This window comes from Erpetoichthys calabaricus, chromosome 1 (assembly GCF_900747795.2).
Source record: "Erpetoichthys calabaricus chromosome 1, fErpCal1.3, whole genome shotgun sequence".
NCBI lineage: Eukaryota > Metazoa > Chordata > Cladistia > Polypteriformes > Polypteridae > Erpetoichthys > Erpetoichthys calabaricus.
Window position 1 is genome coordinate 238,342,436 of NC_041394.2, and position 21,611 is coordinate 238,364,046.

The 21,611-nt window shown below is 35.3% G+C and overlaps 1 protein-coding gene across 1 annotated transcript in view; it reads left to right on the plus strand.

Annotated features, from left to right (window-relative positions):
* Positions 1 to 21,611, plus strand: part of LOC114660268 (cadherin-related family member 3-like) — a 74,857-nt gene that overhangs the window by 46,613 nt on the left and 6,633 nt on the right. Inside the window, exons 9-17 of the mRNA XM_051928903.1 lie at positions 226 to 394; positions 2,342 to 2,438; positions 2,512 to 2,610; positions 8,164 to 8,402; positions 13,457 to 13,628; positions 14,841 to 15,082; positions 18,151 to 18,338; positions 21,235 to 21,248; positions 21,333 to 21,379. Coding sequence (XP_051784863.1) covers positions 226 to 394; positions 2,342 to 2,438; positions 2,512 to 2,610; positions 8,164 to 8,402; positions 13,457 to 13,628; positions 14,841 to 15,082; positions 18,151 to 18,338; positions 21,235 to 21,248; positions 21,333 to 21,379 — 1,267 coding nt within the window. The remainder of the gene's footprint in view (positions 1 to 225; positions 395 to 2,341; positions 2,439 to 2,511; positions 2,611 to 8,163; positions 8,403 to 13,456; positions 13,629 to 14,840; positions 15,083 to 18,150; positions 18,339 to 21,234; positions 21,249 to 21,332; positions 21,380 to 21,611) is intronic.

Sequence of the window (21,611 nt, forward strand, 5' to 3'; positions counted from 1 at the left end):
AGTAAATGTTCAAATGAGATCTTAAAAGCTGTTTACATTTTGGATGCTATAGTTAAACTAAAACAACGTAATACTTTTAAATAGTTTTGTCAATTTGTGCTTAGTATTTTTATGGCCTCCATTGTTGCATTTTTTTCCTAGATGAAATAAACTAAAAGCTATATACTGTAAGTGATATCAATCAATTAACTTAAATGGCTCATTGGATTCTTTTCCTTTTAATAGGGTATCTCTGCTTGAGACAGACACTATTGGCACACAGGTTGCAAGAATAACGTGTACAGACATTGATGTTGACCCAGCAAATAACCAGTTCATATTTAAAGATTTAACATGTTCCGGATGTAATGATTTCATGTATGCTCTGAGTCCACCTAGTTCATCACTTATTGTGGTATGGACATTTTTAACTGCATATATAATTTTACTAAAAGTATTCATTATTTTGCAATTTGAAATGGCCTCAATACAGTACATTTAATTTGTTTGGAATTTATGTTAAGCAAAATAAATACAATGTTAATTCCTTGCCTAAGGCACTATATTATTGATGGGATGTTAGTTGTCAGTTTTTATTTCCTTAGGTTTGTAAATTAATTAATTAAATACTGTTATCTGAAAATCTTATGTGCTTTTATATTTGCCTTTGTCTTGTTTAAGAGCATTTCCCTGGTGAGGACAGCTTGGCATGTTGACTAATTAGTAAAAATATTTTTTATAAGAAAAGGTTTCTTCTCCTTGTCCTCCTTGCACACCTCTTCCCATTGAAGTCAGCCATAAACTAATTACTAAAAATGTGCAGAGCAACCTGACAGACTTACTGTAGACCGAGATGGAAATATTAATATGCAGTATTGAATAAAAATAAATCATAACATTTGGTTCTCAAAATGTTTCATTATTATTATGTTATGTCTTCACAGCAGTTTTTTCCCCATATTATAAGAAATTGGCCAGGCACTGTATATGTGTTATTTAATTTAGTCTCCAAAAAACATTTGTTTGAACAGTTTCTGACTTCAGCGTAGAGAAAGATGAGTTTGAAATACACAAAAATACCCATTTAGAACTTTTCAGGGACTGATGGAAAAAAAGTGTTAAATGTAGAAAATCGTCAAGGATTTCTTAGAATCCCTGAAGTACAGGTCTAGGTTTGCAGTGTTTAGAGTTTTTATGTATTTTTCACTGCATTTATTTTTATGATTAATAGTTATGATCAAGTTTAAATGTGTCCCAATTTGGTGTATTTAATTTATGGAATTATTATTGTCATTTTTGTTGTTTCAGTTTATTGTTCCTTTTCAGTTAAGCAGCCACGTTTTTGATAGCAACTGCACCATTGTTAAACCACTGGAGCCCAAAGTCTAATTGTAGCATGTTGCACACAACATTGTGTTCAGTTTTTGAAACAAAGTAGGCTACATTCACACTTCTGAGGGCTCAGCTCCAGTGTTTTTACTCATATGTGATCGAGTGATGATTTTAGAGAAGTGTGAATAACAAAAAATGATATGGAATCAAAACCTTTCAGAAAGAATTTACCCTACTCTCATAACATCTATTTTGTATCCAAACCCTGCCCATCCTATTTTTAATTGCCCTATCTCCTATCCTTTGTACCAGTTGATTCTATGTAGAGAACACCCGCAGTGATAAATGTGCCCAAACTAACAGCTATGATCCTTCATTCACTGTGTTTATTTCTTACCATCACATGCTTTAGAATTTGCAGACACCCTGCACTTAAGCATTGTGAAGTAGTGTGGCAATCAGAATCTGTCTGTGAGTCTGAACATGTCTGACAATATTGTTTTATTAATTTTGTGCATGCAGGACACATGCAGATTAGACATCTGTACTCATTTCAGAGTACTAGCTACAAAATTAATTTGAGCTTCAAAAAAAAAATGAGATACTACTGTAGGTAAAAAAACAGAACAGATGATATTGTGAATGTAACCTTAAAAGACCCATACTTCTTTAGGCTAGAGCTTTTTTATGTTCAACAGCAGTGTCCAAAAATGTGCAAAAATACTAAATATGAGAATGTTAAATCAGCATTCTACTGTTTTTTCAGGTTGGGGCCACTCCTCGCTAAGCCAGTGGATATACAATAAATACCAGACTTTCATCTCAAGATAATAATTTAAATTTTAAAAAGTCAGTTTCAAAGTAGTTAATGGATCTATAGCTATCCAAATTGTTTATAAAGTCAAGGCTGAAAGCACTCTGTAATGCTTTGATTCCTGTGTATAAATCTGTGTTGGAGCTATCAGATGAATAATAGACTCACTAGCTGCTTTTCATTTTTGTATCACAAAACTATTTCATATTTTAACAGCTAAATGGAAGTCTTGATATGGAAGCCACTAAGTTGTTATATTATGAAAACTCACTAAGTGTGACTGCCCAAGATGTGGCATATCCATATTTTAAAGGTAAGCTATTGTATCACTTCCATTTGCTCATTACTTGTATTTTAAAAAAATAACATTTTATTTTCTTTTACAGATTTCGCATATATTTATGTTACAGTTATTCCAGTTAATGAGTATGCGCCTCAATTCAACCGAAGTTCTTACGTGTGTAATGTTTCAGAGTGTACAAATCGTAAGTATTAGATATTTGTATGCTTAGTTAATCTGTATCTTAGTTAATCTAAAAAAAAATGCAAGCAACTTGGAATGAGAACCATTCAGCTTAAAAAACTTTTATAAGGTATTATTGTGCACATTGAAGCTCCTAAGATTACACAAAGTATAATAAAAATATAAAGCTTGTTTTTTATTACTTATAGCTTTATCTGAATCAAGAACAGATTTTGGGAGTGGAAAGTGGAGCGACCACCCCAGGCCCTGCACCTAAGGGGGCCCCGCTTTTGAGGTCCACGTGTCCCGTTTGAGCGGATTTGTCTAGTTATTTTCTCCAGTATATATATATTTGAGATGCTTCTAAGAGGACCCCTTTTAAATACCCTCTTCAAGGTCAAACTCCATACATCCTTTGAAAACATTCCATAGTCCGAATATTAATGCACAAAGACATGCATCAGTAACGATCATTTAACAAGTGCAATTTGTATATTTTATAAAGTACTTTAATTACTATTCAGTTTGTCATTATTTTCTCTCTTCTTGCCTTTTTAACTCTTATGCCTCACACTGAGTCGACTGCACCTTCAATTTCATTGTTCCTTTGTTAAAGTGACAATGACAATAAAGATCTATCTATCTATCTATCTATCTATCTATCTATCTATCTATCTATCTATCTATCTATCTATCTATCTATCTATCTATCTATCTATCTATCTATCTATCTATTGTGAAGGATTGCCGGCTTTCTACTCCGGCCCTCACCCCCAGGCCGCCAGGAGGAGCTCTCCCAGCAGCATGGAGGTGCCCCGAATTCCAGCAGGGCATCATGGACTCTGTAGTTTATATGCACAGCCCTGCTGGATACCATGGGGGCCACCAGGAGTCGCTGTAGGGAGGCTGTCGGACTCTTATGTGCCCTATAACCTGGAGGTGCGTCATGATCACATGACAGGAAACGACGTGCCTCCGGGGTGAAGAAGAGTTTTTATATGACCTGGAAGTGTTCCTAGTCACGTGGACAGAAAGGGCGAAACACTTCCGGATCAGGACTATAAAAGGACTATGGGAAATCCCAGACGTCGAGCTGAGCTGGGAGGAAGGGTGGCGAAGTGTCTGGGAGTGTGGAGGATTGATTATTGTAGTGATTAGTGTATTGATTAGTTATATGAGTATTGTGGAGTGGAGGGTGCTTTGTGCACATAATTGTCTAAATAAAAGTAATATTTGGACTTTTACCTGGTGTCTGGAGTCGAGTCAGAGGGTTCAAGGGGTCACGGAGACCTATAATCTATCTATCTATCTATCTATCTATCTATCTATCTATCTATCTATCTATCTATCTATCTATCTATCTATCTATCTATCTATCTATCTATCTATCTATCTATCTATCTATCTATCTATCACCGGCTGACATGACATCAACATGAGTTATGACTATGACATCCTGCATATCGAGACTAAGAGTATACTTGTAATTTGGGTACTTTTCTAGAAGAGGCTCTGATAATTTCCTCATTACACTGCATCACATTTCATTGTATTGTCATGAATTATGAATTGCACTTTTTTAATAGATTATATAGCTATATTTTGATAAAGTCCATGTGTTATCTTGCAAAAATTTTGCTGAATACCGTAATGAGAAAATCCAGTGTATGTTAACATTATTTTTATTAAATTTACATAGATTTACATAGTCTACACATACCGGTAACAGCATTTGACGTAACCGGCCCCGTGTGTGGTTGGTCAAGCTCTAGGCCCCGCACACCCCTAAGGCTGCCTCTGATCTGAATTGTGCCATTGTCAATAAATTTTGGGTAAATGATTACATGCTTGTGTAGTTGGACTGGGAACATTTCAGAAAGAAGAATAGGGTATTCTGTACAGTGATTTTTATAAGTGAAAGTCATCTTTTAACTACTGTGCGGTGTTTTTACTTCATTATTTGAGATTTTGGTAAAAGGAAGCTAATTAATTCAAATTGCATAGCTCAATAGTTTTAGCAAAAAAAAACAGTAGTAATAAAAGAAAATTGCTATTTAATGTACACAATTTGTGCATAGTAAAGAGAAGAAATTACTTACAAATGACATAGCTCAGTATGCCAAAAGGCAAACTAAAGATCTTTACTTCTTCCTTTTCCATAATTAAAACTAATAAGGAATATTAGACAGTAGACAGAAAAAGTGAAAGAAAATCACCAAATTAATGGAAGAGTCATAAATAACTTCCTTTTTAGTTTTACTAAATTTTGTCACCAGATTTCTAAAACTCTTAGGCGCTTTAAACTAAGACTTCTCTAAATAATTACATATTTATTACTTAAAATGTAAAGCAGTAATACTGAGCAGACAAGCAAAATACAAATAAACCATATGAATCAACTGCAGTTTTTATTTTTTTGTAATATTTAAGAAAAATAACCAAATGAAATTAGAATGTTTGTGTCTTTGTCATATGGTCTAAAGAGGATGACTCAGAGCCATAAACACACATAATGTACTCTGGAGACAGTACTGGGTCCAAATAACCCTTTTCACCAGGGTTTTCTTTAAACAATCAAAATTACATTTTTTTCTTTTCTTTCTTTGTTCTTACTTCTTCCTTCTCTTCTCTTCCTCTCCCTCCAGTCCAGATGAGGTTCACCCAATTTTACTCCCAATTCTGACTCACTTTGCTAAGGCAGGGGAACTTCTTTTAAGCCAGACCCAGGAGTACTTCCAATGCAATAAAATTGCCTCTAAAAATCACTTCTGGGTCAGGCAGAACCTCTTGAAAACAGGGGAGCCTGTCCCCAGCATCTCTCTCCAGTGGCACCCAAGGAGCTCAACAGGGCTACGCACCAGAAATTCAACTCCCATGAAACCTGAGTATCCAAGCTGGAGACATACCAGATGGATGCTGCCACCCAATATGTTGCAATTAATATGTTGCAATGAATACAGTTTAAATTAAAATGGAATGTTTACATTTTTCTAATACTATTAACTAGAACAATGCTGATAGCCTTGTTTCTGTCATTTTCCAAATACAAGCATGAAGGTTAAAGGTGATTTGTTTTTGGTGTAATCATTGATTGCTGAAGAGGGCATAATAGATAGAGGAATTGCAGATGGTGAAAAGTGGTGCAAGACAGGGTCTTGGCGGAGAAACAGGGAGAAAACCAAAGGAAAACATACTGTACTTGTAGTGGCAGCATAGGAAGATAGGCATAGCGTATGGGTGATGCTGTGTACCCCAGGTGGGAAATGAGTAGGTGCTCTAACACTAGAGAGAGTAAGTCAAGTCAAGTCAAGTTGGGGAGCATGCACTGGTACAGTGCATTTCCGCACCCACTACATGACGAAGCAACTCAGAATCCCGGTTGGCAACCCCCAAGGCAGAAACATGGTCCAGTCCAACCCTCCGGAAATGACCCTCTATCTGCCACAGCCAGGTGTTACATAGGCGACCCCTTGGCCTGGTCCAGCTACTCAGGTCCCCAACAAAGAGGATCTTACGAGCTGGATCACCCTCAGGGGAAACACCACCACATGGCTGTAGTGCTGTAACTGACTCTCCCTCACACTGCAGGTAATGTGCCTCATTCGGGACTCCATGAGCAACCACTCATTCCACACAAAGTCAAACCAATGTATCCAAGGATTTTCCAGAGAGTCACAGTACCAAAGAAGTCCAGTTTTTGTCTCAAGTCACTGGATAGCGTCCATGTCTTGCAACCATATTGCAAAACAGGAAGCACCAGGACTCTAAAGACTTGGACCATCATTCTTATGCAGAGATATTGTGAGCACCACACACCCCTTTCCAGTGACATCATGACCCCCCATGCTCTCCCAATCTGTCTACTAACTTCATAAGAAGAGTCACCAGAGACATGAATGTTACTGCCAAGGTAAGTAAACCTCTTGACAAGGTCGACACTCTCTCCTCAAACAGACACTGCTGATGGCTGTGCTCAAGAGGTCATTAAAGGCATGGATCTTGGTTTTTATCCAGGACACTCGCAAGCCCAGACACTCAGACTCCTCGCTCAGTCTCTCAAGCGCCCCAATCAAAGCCTTCATTGACTCCGCGAAGATCACAGCATCGTCAGCAAAGTCAAGATTCGTGAATCTTTCTTCACTAACAGATACCCCACAGCCACTGGACCCCATGACCTTGCCCAACACCCAGTCCATACAAGCATTGAACAGAGTAGGAGCAAGAACACACCCCTGACGAACCCCAGAATCAACTGGGAAAGAGAGTAAGGGGTGACTCATATTCTTCAGTTGACTATCGACCTTGAAACTGAACCTGAAAGTGACCCTTAGAGGTTTAAAGCTGCCTTAAGCTCAGAGGCTACTTCACTATGAAACTGGAAGGAAATGTGTGGAGAATGCTGTATGGCAGGAGGTGGAGAGGTCCAAGACAGAGATTAAGAGAGACAAATGGCAAGTCTAACGGTGTGCCTTGTACTTTAATGGACAACTGGATAAGCCAACCATCTGGTAGACTGGGAGTAACACTTGCAAGGAAAGGTGCAGAGTGGCTACAGGCCTTTTTCCTATTTCATTTGTACTTGATTTCTCTACTTTTTCATACTCCTCCTATTATCCATATTTTCTGGGCTTTCTACTACTTTTACCCAATACTCGTACCCCGACGGTGCATACATTTAAATATGTGTAATTAATCTCTGCCACATAAATTAAGTGTGAGCTCTACTGCAACTACTGAAAATATTACTATATTATTAATATATATAGTCTTATTACTCTGAAAATTGAAAGAAAACAACACAACAAAGGAAAACAAGCACAGAAATAAAAATATCTGCACATAAATATACATTCAGCTCAGTGTAGCCACCTTTTTGGGTGCTAGTATTCATAGAGATCCACCAACAGCTACTTCACAACAACTGTAGCACAGACTGAAGTACACATGAGCCAGCATTTCCATACTACAAGTTTGATATATTATTGAGTTAATGCTCTGCCTAACTGAGGTAGGACTAACTTGGGAAAAGTTATGCCTAATAGAGAGGTCATTCGATATACTGTATACTTATCTAGCCACTTTCTCACTAGATTAAAAATGGAGGACCTATTGAAAGAAAAGGAGTAAAGGTTTTTTATTTTGCTTCTTCTTACGTTGTAATATTGTTGTCATAATAATATTATTAAAGGGTTGTCAAGCTGTATGGCTATTTTTAAAGTGGCTGCAACTTTGCAGATATTATCATTGTCATTTATTGTACTGTAATTGCATACACAGAAAATGTATTGTTCCAATAATGTCATGTTTCAGTCTGAACAATTATTGATGTCTTTTTTGAAAGTCTAATGTATTTATTCATTCTTACTTGGTACTAACCGTCCCAGTTATTAAATGGTCCTCATTGTCCTTGAAAATTACTTTTTAATATAAAATAAAAACTACAATTTCTGCACAGTATGCAACATCATTTTATTGAATTTAATATAGTAGTATTTTAATGTTAATACCATATTTTGTATATTATTCCAATTTAAGCTAACAATAAACTGTATTATTTAATCTTGTTTTTCTGTAGAGGGTGCATCTGTTACACTAGTGACTGCAACTGACAAGGATTTTCCAAATACTGGTATAACATACTCAATCGAGTCTGGAGGAAGCACCTTTGATTACAGCAATATATTCTGGATAAACCCTACAACAGGTGAAATAAGACTTGTGGCAAGACCAAACTACGAAGTTACTCCAGTTTATGTTCTGACTGTAACTGCCGTAGATGGTGATCCTATAAATCCTTTAACAGGAACTACGACTGTAAGTACTGTATGTTTATGTAAAGCAAAGGTGGGAAATAGATGGGCAAACTGAGAACTTAATACTTTTTTTTCTTTTACACTTCATTGTCTTCTTTATTACTGACATAAGATTATTTTATAGTTTCTATTTCTATATTATTTTAACCTAATCTTTTATTTTCTTTTCTATTTAAGTTTGTATTATTGATGATTACCTCAGTTAGTTTTTATTTTTTAATTTTTGTTTTCTTTCATGTATACAAAAGTCTTATTTGATTAATATTATAAAATAAATGTTGAAGCTGCATGTAAACTGCAGAAACATTCTGATATGTCCATAAAAGGTGTTGGCTCCAGCCAACAGAGAGTCATCTTCTGAACATTTTATAAAATGTCTCACCTGCAGCACTAGGCATTTTAAACCTTAGATCAAGTGTTTCAGAGTACCTTGTGAAGGCAGGTAATTTACAAAATCTGGTAGACATTCCTGATTCAATAAATGGGTGTACCAGCTCATTCTCTTTCATTTTGTATTTGATCAGCTGAGGATGACAAGACAGCATTTTTATGTAGGTACAAAGTTAAAGTTTGTGAAGCAACACAGCCTGCAATTTTACTTCATTTGATAGATTTGTATTTGTTTTCAGCATGTCACACTCCTCTCTCCCTTTATAGATATCTTTGTGAAAACAGTTTAAGTGTGTTTTTATATTTCTCATGTTTGTTCACTGTAACTGAGCTCCATAAACTCAGCTGTCTACATTGCTTTTGCTTGTTGGTGTCAACATACTGTATATATGTATATATTTTTTAAGTTATTGTAGGTATAGATTATGTTGAGAATATTGATGATATTGTCAGTAATTGCATTATGAATTCAGAGTTTGACTTTTTAATTAGTTATAAGTGAAACAAGTTAAAAAGAGCCACATACTAAAATAAGCATTACTCTACATTACTCTTTAAGGAGTAATAGCAATCCAGCATTATCATTTGTAATGATGATGAAAATTAATTTGTAGTGTAATTCTGAGAAATGAATTTGTAACTTTTAAAAAATTTTCCTCAGATTTGGTTTTACATATTTTCTTGGTTTCTTCTTTCCCGCCAGGGTTTTGGAATACACAGAGTTCACTTCTGTACTTAGTTTATAGATTTAAGGTTGTTTTGAAGGGTGTAAAATGATTTCATGTCATTATGCAATGCCATTTTGTTTTCCCAAGGGTGTTGCCCTATTTGGTATTATTTGTGTATAGTTACTACCAGCATTGCTGCCTTGTGACAAGAGAATGGCACATGACTGAATGTGCAGTGAATCCTAGTTGTCCAGGATTCTGGATACCAGATAACAAAAAAACTTTTCATGGTGGTAGTAGTGTGTTTGTGTTTGATTTGAAGGCTTTGTATCACTTGTGTTTCTTTTGGGTTTTGATTGCTAAAAAAAGGGGAAAGAAAGTCAAAACATAAAAATGTAGGTAAAACATAGAAAGAGATATTTAAAACAATAAATGAAAGGCAAAATTAAAAACATTTGGAAAAGTCTAAATATGGTAAACTATTTAAAAATAATGCAGTATATTATAATGCTTTATTTTTAAATGCATAACAGTATTTAGCTGAATCTAAATTAATATATATATATATATAGTGATCAACAGGAGGCAGCACAGAGCCCCTGTCCCCAGACACAATTGCACAGATAAGTCCTGGGTTCAAAATAAAGGTTTTTATTTAAAAAAATTATCTCTTTACAGCAAGTATAACATCTGTTCTTATTTCTTCTCTCTGCTACTCCTCCTAGACAAGTGTTGCCTGTCTCCTCTCCTGGCTCTGACTCACATTGACAAGGCAGTGTGATTCCTTTTATTAAAAATCAGGGAGTACTTCTGGTGCCAGGGCATTGCCTGTTGGGAGTACTTCCTAATCAAATGGAAGTCCCAGAAAGTAGGAAGTGTAACTCCCTGCAGGACTCTTTGGTGGCACCCACAGGTCCTAGCAAGGCTGCCCCACTGGACTACAGTTCCCAGCATTCCTAGCAGGTGTCAAATGGGTACCGAAGCCCAGGGATGTTGCCATCTAGCAGGGTGGGGGAGCATACAGACTTGATATGGACCCTCCCCCGATCTCTCCTTTGTATTGGCCTCCTGGCCAGTTAAGGGACAATCCCGGCAGGGACACCAACCCATGTGCGTTGACCATTACAATTTATAGATATAAAATACTGCATAATAAAGTATCTATCTATCTATCTATCTATCTATCTATCTATCTATCTATCTATCTATCTATCTATCTATCTATCTATCTATCTATCTATCTATCTATCTATCTATCTATCTATCTATCTATCTATCTATCTATCCACATTTGGAAACAAGCATTTGAAAATCCATTCTTACATTTTCTAACTGTGTTATCAAATTCAAAGGTAGAGCCTATCCTGGAAACATATGTGCAAGATAGGAACCAGACCCTGAAGTGATGATATGCATGACATATATACTGTATGTTTATCCCTGAAAAACCTTAAACAAAAATGATATAATTTCAACAATTGGTAAAAATACATACAACTGCAATTTTGGTGATGTACTTGATTATTTTATCTCTGTTTAAAATCTCAGTAAAAACATGCAGAGAATAGTTAGTTCACATGTAAACCTAGGCAATGTAGTGTAGTGGTTAGGACATTGGATTTTAAACTCAAAAGTTGCATGTTCAGTTCCTGCTTCACTGTATGACCCAGTGCAAGTCAACTGACCTGTCTGCACTCCAGATGTAAACAATGTAAACAATATTACTCTGTGTTAAATGTTGACTAGTTTATGTTTTGTATTTTCTGTCTAAGCTTCTTTTCTGTGTCTTTTCTATTTATTTTAAAGTATTTTTCATATGTTTGTTATATTTATGTTTTGTGTTTACATTTAATTATTATGTAATTCTCTTTCAATATAAGGTCATGTGTGTTATCAGGTCCCTTGTGCTTTGTGGGTGGTTTCCTAAGAGACGGGACCACCTCTCTAACTTTGTCTTTGACTGATTTAAAGGCTAGGGAGACCCGCTCGTCAGGTGTGATTCATTCTTTTTCTTGGTGTTCGTGGGTTGTCATGAGTTTTGTGATTATTATTTTTGCTTTGTTTTTTATTACTGGTTTTGGATTTCTGTATTTGGACATTTTTTGCTTCTCAGATGGCCCTCTGGGTGTATCCTTTTTGCCTTTTGTGCTCTAAAGAGCAGTTCTTTGTTACTGAGCTTTTGAGCCTGGCCTGCTCTCCACCCAGTGTGAAGGCCCTCTGGATTTTGCTTGGTATGAACTTCTCGATTCTAACACTCGGTCCTGTTCCATCACATAAAGAATACTTATGCAGATATGTTAAGGGTATGCAATTTATATACATATATCTTGAATGTGATCCCAAGTCTTTGGAGCAATGAGTTAGGAACATGGTACAATTATGCTGTGTTAACTTTTTTTAACTGCAATGCAATTGGGTGAAGAAATTGCAAAAAGGGAATAGTATGCATGAATGTGAAGGACAAATAATCAATTGTGGCCCACCAGGCCGGTACCGGCAGCTGAACCTGACACAGACAAGTGTGAGGCACAAATTCAAGGCACACAAGGTTTATTTTTTCTTTTTCCCTTCCCTTGTGGGAAACGCCTTCCCTGTTCCCCACAAGTATAACACAATTCAAGCACAAGCACAGCACAATACCACAAATCTTTTCCTTCTCTTTATCTTTTCTCCTGTCCACTACTCTGGTCAAGTTTCATCGCTCCTCTCCCAACTCTGACTCCCCGAGTAGTGGCTTCTGGTTCCTTTTATAACAGACCCATAAGTGCTCCATGTGCTTGATTACTCGTTTCTGGCAGCACTTCTGGGTGTGGCGGAAGAACTGTCCATAAGGGCTCAGCAGCTCCTGCGGCAGCACCACCTGGCGGTGCCTGCGGATCCCAACAGGACTGCACCACACTCCAACTCCTATGAAGCCCTGCAGGAGTCTGAGGCACCACTGCAACCCAGGGGGGGTTACCATCTAGCATCCCGGGGGAGGTAACGCTCTCAGTGCTCCCAGCATGGAGGCGTCCCATCCGGGGAAGAGCCCCGGCCGCATGCTACACAGTATATGAAGAGAAAAGGAAAAGGATGATGTGTCAGAGAGGAAAACTATCTCAGACTGTGTAATACTGTCAGAGTTCTAGATGCACAGCTATAACATGCAGTAAACAATAATTAAATGAGTTTTGTAAACTTACTGAATGTACACCTAAGGTGTTACATCACATTGCACAGCAGCTTCTTTCATAAGCAAAGCGATAGAATAATAATGAGAAAAACATATTGCATAACCAGTGGGAATGCAAACCTCCTTTAGCAGCCTCCAGGGATTAAAAGAAAACTGAGATTAATTTTAAAAAATCATAACCTAAGATAGAACAAAAGTGGTTATTTCAATCAATCATCTGGAATGTATTTTATTTTTCTGCCTAAACTTATTTTTTAGTGTTCTTCGATTTGGGGGTAAGTAGAGTTTAAGGAATGGTCAGAAATAAAAAGTGCACCGTGTACAGACAAAAAGGGAACAGTGACTCCAATTTATGGATTTTGGCAGTTGGCTCTTCCATCCATCCATCCATTTTCCAACCCGCTGAATCCGAACACAGGGTCACGGGGGTCTGCTGGAGCCAATCCCAGCCAACACAGGGCACAAGGCAGGAACCAATCCCGGGCAGGGTGCCAACCCACCGCAGGACACTGGCTCTTATTATCTTGAACTCTTATTCATCAAATCTAGTCTTTGTTACTCATTTTTGTGCATTGTTTCACCTCTTTGACAAAGCTGGATTTAAAAACATAATAGCCATTTATTGTGATATGCTGTTCATGACCCTAAGCTATTTTTCAACAACCATTCCTGTTACATCATCTGTATTTTTTAATTGTGTGTGTATTTCTTCCATAAATATTACTTAGTTTCGCTCTTTCTCTTGGTCATATTTGTTTCCATTGGATTTAACAATGAAGTTGTCAATGTAGTAAATATCAATTTTAAAGCAACGCATTTTTTCAGGTAACAGTGAATATTATTGAACAAAATGATGAGCCACCAGTGTGCACTCCAAACAGTTATGAACTGATAATTCCATATGACCTCAAGACAGGAGCAAATATCCAGTTCTTCAAACTTAGTTGTACTGATCTTGATTCATCACCTAAAGCCTTTCGGTACTCTATTGGTTCAGGTAGGATGCTTTTGTGGATTTAAAAAAAATAAATTAAAAAAAAAAAAAAATATATATATATATATACATATACATTTTACATGTTATTTATTATAGAAATTATATATTTTAGATATATGTGTGTGTGTGCAGACTGGAAACAAAAAGAGCAATATATTTATATAAATATATCCAGTTAGTTTATACATATATATATTTATATATGTATAAACTAAATTTGAAATGGTACAACAGAAGACATTGATATATATATTGTATATGTCTTGAGTTTAAAAGTCAGTACTAACCCCATTTGGAAATGGAGCTTGGAGTAAGAAGTTTTGATCAAGCATTAAACAGAATCGAGAAAGGATGCGCAAAGGACGGTGAGAAGACAGCATTTATGTAGAGAAAGTAGATAAGTAGACCAGCTTTCCCCAAGACAAACAGAGCCTATAATGTCGTAGGTAGACCCTGTGTGGAGATTGTCTTTTTTGTCTTTCTCTGGTACCATTTGTGTTAGCTGTAGTATTTGATGTTCCTTTGATAAAATCCCATCTTATATTTGACAGCAACTTTACTTAGCAAAAAATTTTACTACCATCTGAGGTTTGGTGAACTTTATAAATGTGAAAACATCACCCTTAATGGTATGATGATCTTGTGTTACAGTAAAATATAGTTTATCAAAGTCTCCAAGTTTCCATTGTTAACAAATGACTAAGAATTTTATTTAAACCTCCAATTAACATTCTGTAGATATTTTTTTCCAACTGCTTTCATTTCAAACATTTTTTCCAACAAAAACGTAATTTTACTGTAATGGATGACATAACCTTTTCCAAAGCAATAAATACAACATGACAGCAGATTGTAAACAATTGGAAATACTGAAAAATGTTTTCCTTAAAATGTTCAGGCATTTTAGTAGTATCAGTGTACAGTGTGGGCGTATCACACCCACAATATATATATATATATTAACGGGATTAAAAATTATGGATTTTAATGATCATTTGCATTTACAGGGAAGAAACAATTATGAAATGCTGATTTTTGGGTGAACCATTGCTTAAACTATTATGCTATATTTCATCATGCTGTTTTTAATACATCTGGATGATTTGTCATTTGTTATTTTACTGCATCTTTAGATGTTTGGTAGACACACTTGAGTAATGTTTTTGAAAATGTGAAACCTTCCTTATAGTATCCAAATTCTGTCATTTACAGGTAACGTTAATAACCACTTCATCTTTTCACCAAAACAAGGTTCAAATGTCACAGAACTGATTTTATCACAGCCATTTAATTACGCCAGTGGTGTTGACAAAGACTGGAATTATAAACTTCTAGTCTATATAACAGATGACAATCCTCCTTATGCAAGACCAGGGTGTCCAGGAATTGGAACTGTCACAATATATGTCAGTGTGGTGATCCCAGGTCTGACCACCAGAACAACTACTACTCCTGTGAGTATAAACTTACTCAAGGTTATGTGGAAGTAAGTATTACTTAATGAGCATGAAAGTGCTTCAAATGACAAATTACTCCAAGTAGTCAAGTAGATACTTGAGCAGGAAGAGCTTACAGTTTGGAAGTAAGTAGGTAGATACATGACACCAAAAGCAAGACTGAAGGACATTCCCATTACATATGAAGAATTGTAGAAAGGATATTTAAGGTGCCCAGATCACAGATGGAAATAGCTGGCAAATGATCAGCATTAACTTTTTTACAGGTTTAGCTTCAAATTTAAAGTGAATATTCATATTTTTGAGAATACAGAGATGTTGTTAGATATAGCTTTCCATGAGATGGAGGGAGAGAACGGAAGGTAAGCTTTCTGAAATAAAAATAAAGGTAGTGTTCTAGTAGACTTTTTACAGAGATAAAATGATGCCACTGGCTTAAAATGTTGAGATAACAAGCAGAAAAAGTTAAAGAGGCTGGAAATTAAGTGCCGAGGATATTAGGACCCTGTATTGTTTTAAGGACTAATAGGAGTTGAAGATAGGAAAAGCAGGGAAAGGGAAATGTTGAAAACCTGGAGCTTAGGTATCTGAAGGGTTCAGAGTCCAGAATTATCATAAATTCCACAAAGTGTCTTGATACCTTGAGCTGCCCATGACAGAAAAGAGATTGGTTTACCACCAATACAATGAGCAGGATTCTCAAAGATGAGGGTGTGGTTGTGCAAAACTGGAGAAGTACCAAGATACTTCTCAATTTTTCATCGTATCTGGTGAGAGATAAGATTAAAAGGCTTAATGTAGGGAAACATGACTTTAATGTCAGTGAAGTGAACAGAACAACAAAAAGGGATCTGTGGTAACTATGTTGGATTCAATAGAAAACCAGGACAATGGGTTATTGGATGGATTTAACTAGTTCCCTACAGGTTGAACATAAATACCTAACAAAATAACTCCATGTTCAGCAGGGCCAACTCCAATCTGACCTATCACAAGTCAAAATAGAGTGCTTAATGAAAGGTATTTTACTCTTCCAAAGAAAGACCTATAAATGTTATCTAACATCTGATCAATGTTTTATGGAGAAGAGAGAGAAGGGACATCACAGTAATAAAATAAAAATGTAGGACTATATTCATTTTGACAATTACCAATCTAGAATGGAATAATAGTGGAATAAAGGACCATGAGGAAAAAATGTAAAAAATACTATGGTAAGTACAGTAGACAGTTCAGTGTCAAGCAGGAAAAGAAAAATGCCCCAATATTTCAATGAGTTAGCCAAAGGAAAGTATGGTGGAAAAACTGATTGACAACATGGAGAGTTTCAATTTCAAGGAAGGAGCGCATATTTTTTCTCTAATTAGTTTTACTCAAAGAGAGTCTGAAATGAAACAAAGTACAAATGTGAGGGAGAATAGAATGAGCATTATCAAGGAGAGACCTGAGTTTATTTGGTGAAATATGTGTTTCAGAACCGAGAATATGGAAAAGTTCAGTAATGATATTAAAAATATAGATTTTTATTTTTGTCTTGTGTAATATTCATAAATACATAAATTATGCCCTATTTTGCTTCAGTCCTCTTCAAACAATGGTTGAGTGGCTGTATGTCTTAGAGTTCCTTAACACTTACCTTGCATAGTGTTAGGACCCTTGTGGTACTTTACAAGATAAAGAGTGATTCATAATCTGACTTCCATGGCATGATTCCATAGCAAGTTTAATAAAAACTAAACCAACTTTATCTAGAATGCACAGGCAACCATCGTTTGACCCAGGTCTGGAATTAGTATTGACCAATGAGGACTGACTAGATGGATGGATAAACCTGAAGAAACTGACACTTGCACACATATGGGCTGATATCCAGCAAGGAATACAGTAGTGTTGTGCAAATGCCTTCAGGTTACATGAATTTATGAGACATACTGTACTTAGGTGGAGTACAAGTTTTTCATAGAATTTGGTCCTTGGTAAATGAAATTCAATAACTTGCATTAATTTGAAAAGTTACCACAAGAGGAGAGCTGTTCTGTGCAGTGTGGGAATAGTTATGTTCTCCTTTCCATTTTTTATTCATTGTTTTTCATTTTGATTTCCTGAAACAGCATCCATGGGGGCAGGTCCCACAACTACAGTTCATTGCTTATATGTAAATTAAGTTGTTCACTTTCTCAATTGCTGAATTCATGCTCACTGTTACAGGAAATTTCCTCCTTATTAAAAAACCAAAAGGACATTTATTTGTCAATCTCATACTTTCCAATTAATAGATATTGGCATGGTTTTAGGAAGTAGCATAAAAGTAGAGTAATTAGTAAAGTGATTACTTTCTCAGGAAATAATGAGTAAAGAAGTCTCCTTAAATTTTGGGAGTAGTAATTAGTAATTTGAAATAGATTACTCTGTTGATCACACATCTCTAAGAAAACTTGTTTCATGTTTTTTCATATGGTTTTAACCAAAGTATAATGTAATCTGATTTAGCAATAAATAAAGTGTGAGGGTTATTGCATTAATGTATTTTTAAATATTTAAATATTATTTTAATATTAGTTAACAAAAATTATATATTTGTTTTGTATTGATTGATTCAATATTTAGTTACCCAGGTCATTCTTATATTTGGTGTTATTTTGAGGATACTAATTTTTTTCTGTTTTCTGTGTATGAATTAATTACACAATAAGCTTCTGTTATTTTATTTTTCTGTTCTTGGGTCGTGTCTATTGTTTGAATATGCAGTTTTGCTCCCTTAAGAAATTAAACTGGTAGATACTTCTGATTTATAGTCAATAGCAAAAGAGGGACAGATATTATTACTTAGGTAAATTATCTTTACAGAAATCTGCACATGTAAAGGAAAATTCTGGTATTGCCTCACCAAAATGTTTATGGCAAAAGTACCACTGTAAATAGCACATAAAGCAGGAAGAAAACACAGCTCTGTTCTGTCAGTAATTACAGTATTTAATTGCACAGACACAACTTCAATATTTCTTTCTTTCTTTTTGAAATGTCCTTGTGTTTGGGTTTTCAATTGTTTTTCTCCTTACTTTCAGCCAAGTATTACATATATTGTTAAAAAAGAAAATTCCTATTCTTCATCTGGCTGGTACGTCCCATTTGTCATAGCTTTGGGTGCAATGATCCTGCTTGGAATTTTGGGATATTTGCTCTATCACTGCATTAAATATCTTTCCAAAAAGGATTGTTGTGTACCAAAACCTGAGAAATATAAAGAGCCACTGTAAGTATGAATTTAACTATTTTATTAATCTTTCAGTTAAAAGTTGACATTAATATGTTTTTTCTTGTAAGAAACAAGCATATGCAATTTAATATTGAACAGTTCTTGGAATATATATAAAGCCCAATATATTGCATTTACCTAAAACTATGCACAGTTTTTACTTATTTTTTTATTTCAGTAGCTTTCTGATGATATGCGTATCTGTAGAGAAGTTGTGCTAAATCAGGAATAATTAAATGTGTTTAGAGCTTTGCTATTGGCACTTGAAATAATTATATATTCTCTAAATAGCTCCATCGGCATATTTCAAATTCCCATTGTACAAATGTATATGCTACTAGGGGGACAAGCCACCCTGGCACCTTTGTCGCCCAACTCCCCAGTTGCAACCAGAATATTAGTAAAATCTGTAAATGTACAAAACAAAAATTATTATTTATTGGAATCAAAATCACAAGATTCTATAAATATGTAAAAGAAAAATTAATTATTATTTAACGGAGTAAAAATCATGAAATGAGAATAAAATATTTACTCTCTTACTGATTGGAGTATTCCTGTTAAACTGAGGCCCACTATGCTTATTGAGTATGTATAAGAAACTAAATAAATGATCCATTCCTTTTAACTGATATTCTTATAGATAAAAAATGACTTACAGAATTTAAATAACAGGAAAAATCACGTGAAAACTAAAGTGGTATACAGTGGGTCATCGACCGTTAGATAACTAAATCACCTAAATACAAACATTGGTGTTATGAATAGATTTTTTTTTTTAATAGTTTGCTCCTGTGAAAGAAAGTTTACTCGAGCAAAAATTAAAACCACGACTTTCTTGATATTTTAGTTTATAATTTGAAAACAGAATAAGAATCTGAAAATCTAACAGCATCACATTAAAGTTCAATAAATTCTGAAAAGAATATCAAACATATATATGTAGGTTTTAAAATAAGCCCGATTTAAAGCGTGACAAAAAATATGACATAAAAATGTGCACAAAATCATTGCATTTTTAGGCTTAGGATTTTATATATAGAGAGTAGATATTTACTAAAAAAATATATTTGCTTTACTACTGCTAAGAAAAAATCCTTGAGTTTTTGAACACAGATGAGCAAATTTTAAGAGCAAGTCAAACAAATTTTGGTATCTGAGCAAATTTTGTGTCAGAGTGACTGTGACATAGTATAGTTTAGAAACAGAATATTAAGCTACATAAAATGCTTTGTACATGTGAGGCTCAAGAGAAATAAAATACATTAAAATATACCATGCATTAGTTAGGCCTCGGTTGTTTCTGCTCAGTTCAGCTTCTTTATGTCCATTTATATCTCCTTTTGCCCCGTCACTGCTTCTGCGGCCAAATGTGCTTAGAAAGGAGGCACCAGAGTTGATAGCCTTAACTTTTGTCTACAATTTTTCTCCCTATGATAACTTGTAAGCCTGCTTCAAGTATTGAATCTTCAAATAATTACATTTAGCATTTGCTGACTGTGACTGGTTGAGTGTGTAAACAAGCTGTATATTTTTATTTTTGTAATAAAATTGGTAAACATAACAGTAATGTGACACAAAGTAGTGGGCATCTGCTTAGGCTATTAGTATATTTCAGACGTCCGTTACTTATTTAATGGTTAATAAGAGTACTGAAAAATATGAATGAGTAAGCATTTACAGAAGAATTAACAGCACTTAAATTCTGATTATAGCTATGAGTACAGTATGTTATGTACTTTTTGGAGTAATTATAACACAGCTAAAATTTTAACCATTTTTGAAAAGTATGTATATTTAAGAAAATATCCTGGAAAAGCAGAAGTGTGTATTTTATTTACTAGATTTTTAAAAAGTGTCTCCAAATGGCACTTACTTGCACTTTTGTATTACATAAATTATGTCTATCAGCATTCAAAGCTTCTTATTGTCACAGGTATTATTCTAGATGGTTTGGTTTAGATTGTTGAATGCTCAGAATATTCATCTAATGGGATGATAAGAAACTATGTAGTTTAGAGAGCATTTTTTTAAAATCAAAAGTAGTGTGTCATATAAATTGCTTAAGCCTTCTGTATTTGAATGTGAAATGTAACTACTTAGTAAGTATAATGAATTAAACTCTGAGTTGATAACATAATTAATTAGTATCCAAATGAAATGTCAGTCAGTCAGTCATTCTCCAACCCGCTATATCCTAACACAGGGGTCTGCTGGAGCCAATCCCAGTCAGCACAGGGCACAAGGCAGGAACTAACCCCAGGCAGGGCGCAAGCCCACTACAGGGCACACACACACCCACCACACACTAGGGACAATTCAGGATCGCCAATGCACCTAACCTGCATGTCTTTGTACCGTGGGAGGACACCCACACAGACACGGGGAGAACATGCAAACTCCACGCAGGGAGGACCCAGGAAGCGAACCCGGGTCTCCTTACTGCGAGGCAGGAGCGCTACCACTGTGCTGCCCTCCAAATGAAATGGAACCCTAATAAAGGCTGTGTAATAAGAATTTCGGTAGGGCAATGTCAGATTCTTTCATTTGAAAAAGAAATATTTTATCAAGTGTATTTTTTATTATTGCCAAAAATATCTTATCTGCGGTGGGTTGGCACCCTGCCCAGGATTGTTTCCTGCCTTGTACCCTGTGTTGGCTGGGATTGGCTCCAGCAGACCCCCGTGACCCTGTGTTCGGATTCAGCGGGTTGGAAAATGGATGGATGGATGGAAAAATATCTTATGCTCAGTGTATGCACAGTACTTTTGTTAATTAAGAATAATGAAGACAAGTATGACAGTGTTTCATTTTTCTATGTAAATGTAATAATTACATAGATATAAAGCTTTCTTCTATTTAATAATATGTATATATATTTTTCTTTCCGCAGAATTCCTCCATCAGGTAAGAATGATTATTTCAAACTTGCATTCTTCAAAAAATACTAAACTTTCATCAGCTTTATGACATTTAAATCTTTGTAATTTTTCTTTGTGTATGTTTTAGATGATGGCGCTAAAAAGGAAGTTGTAATGGTAAGTAATTCGTAAATGTATAATTGCAGTTGGTAATGGAAACAGATTTTTTAGATGCATTTGGATTTTTGCATATCATTTTGTGATTGTTTATACATTTTCAAAGTCTGCTTTGATTTGTTTGCCTGTTATGACTGCAGGCACTGAAGACGCACAATGTAATAAATTACATATGTTCTTTGTTTGCATATACTTTTTCTCATGTTTATATAGTATGGCTTCATATAATAAT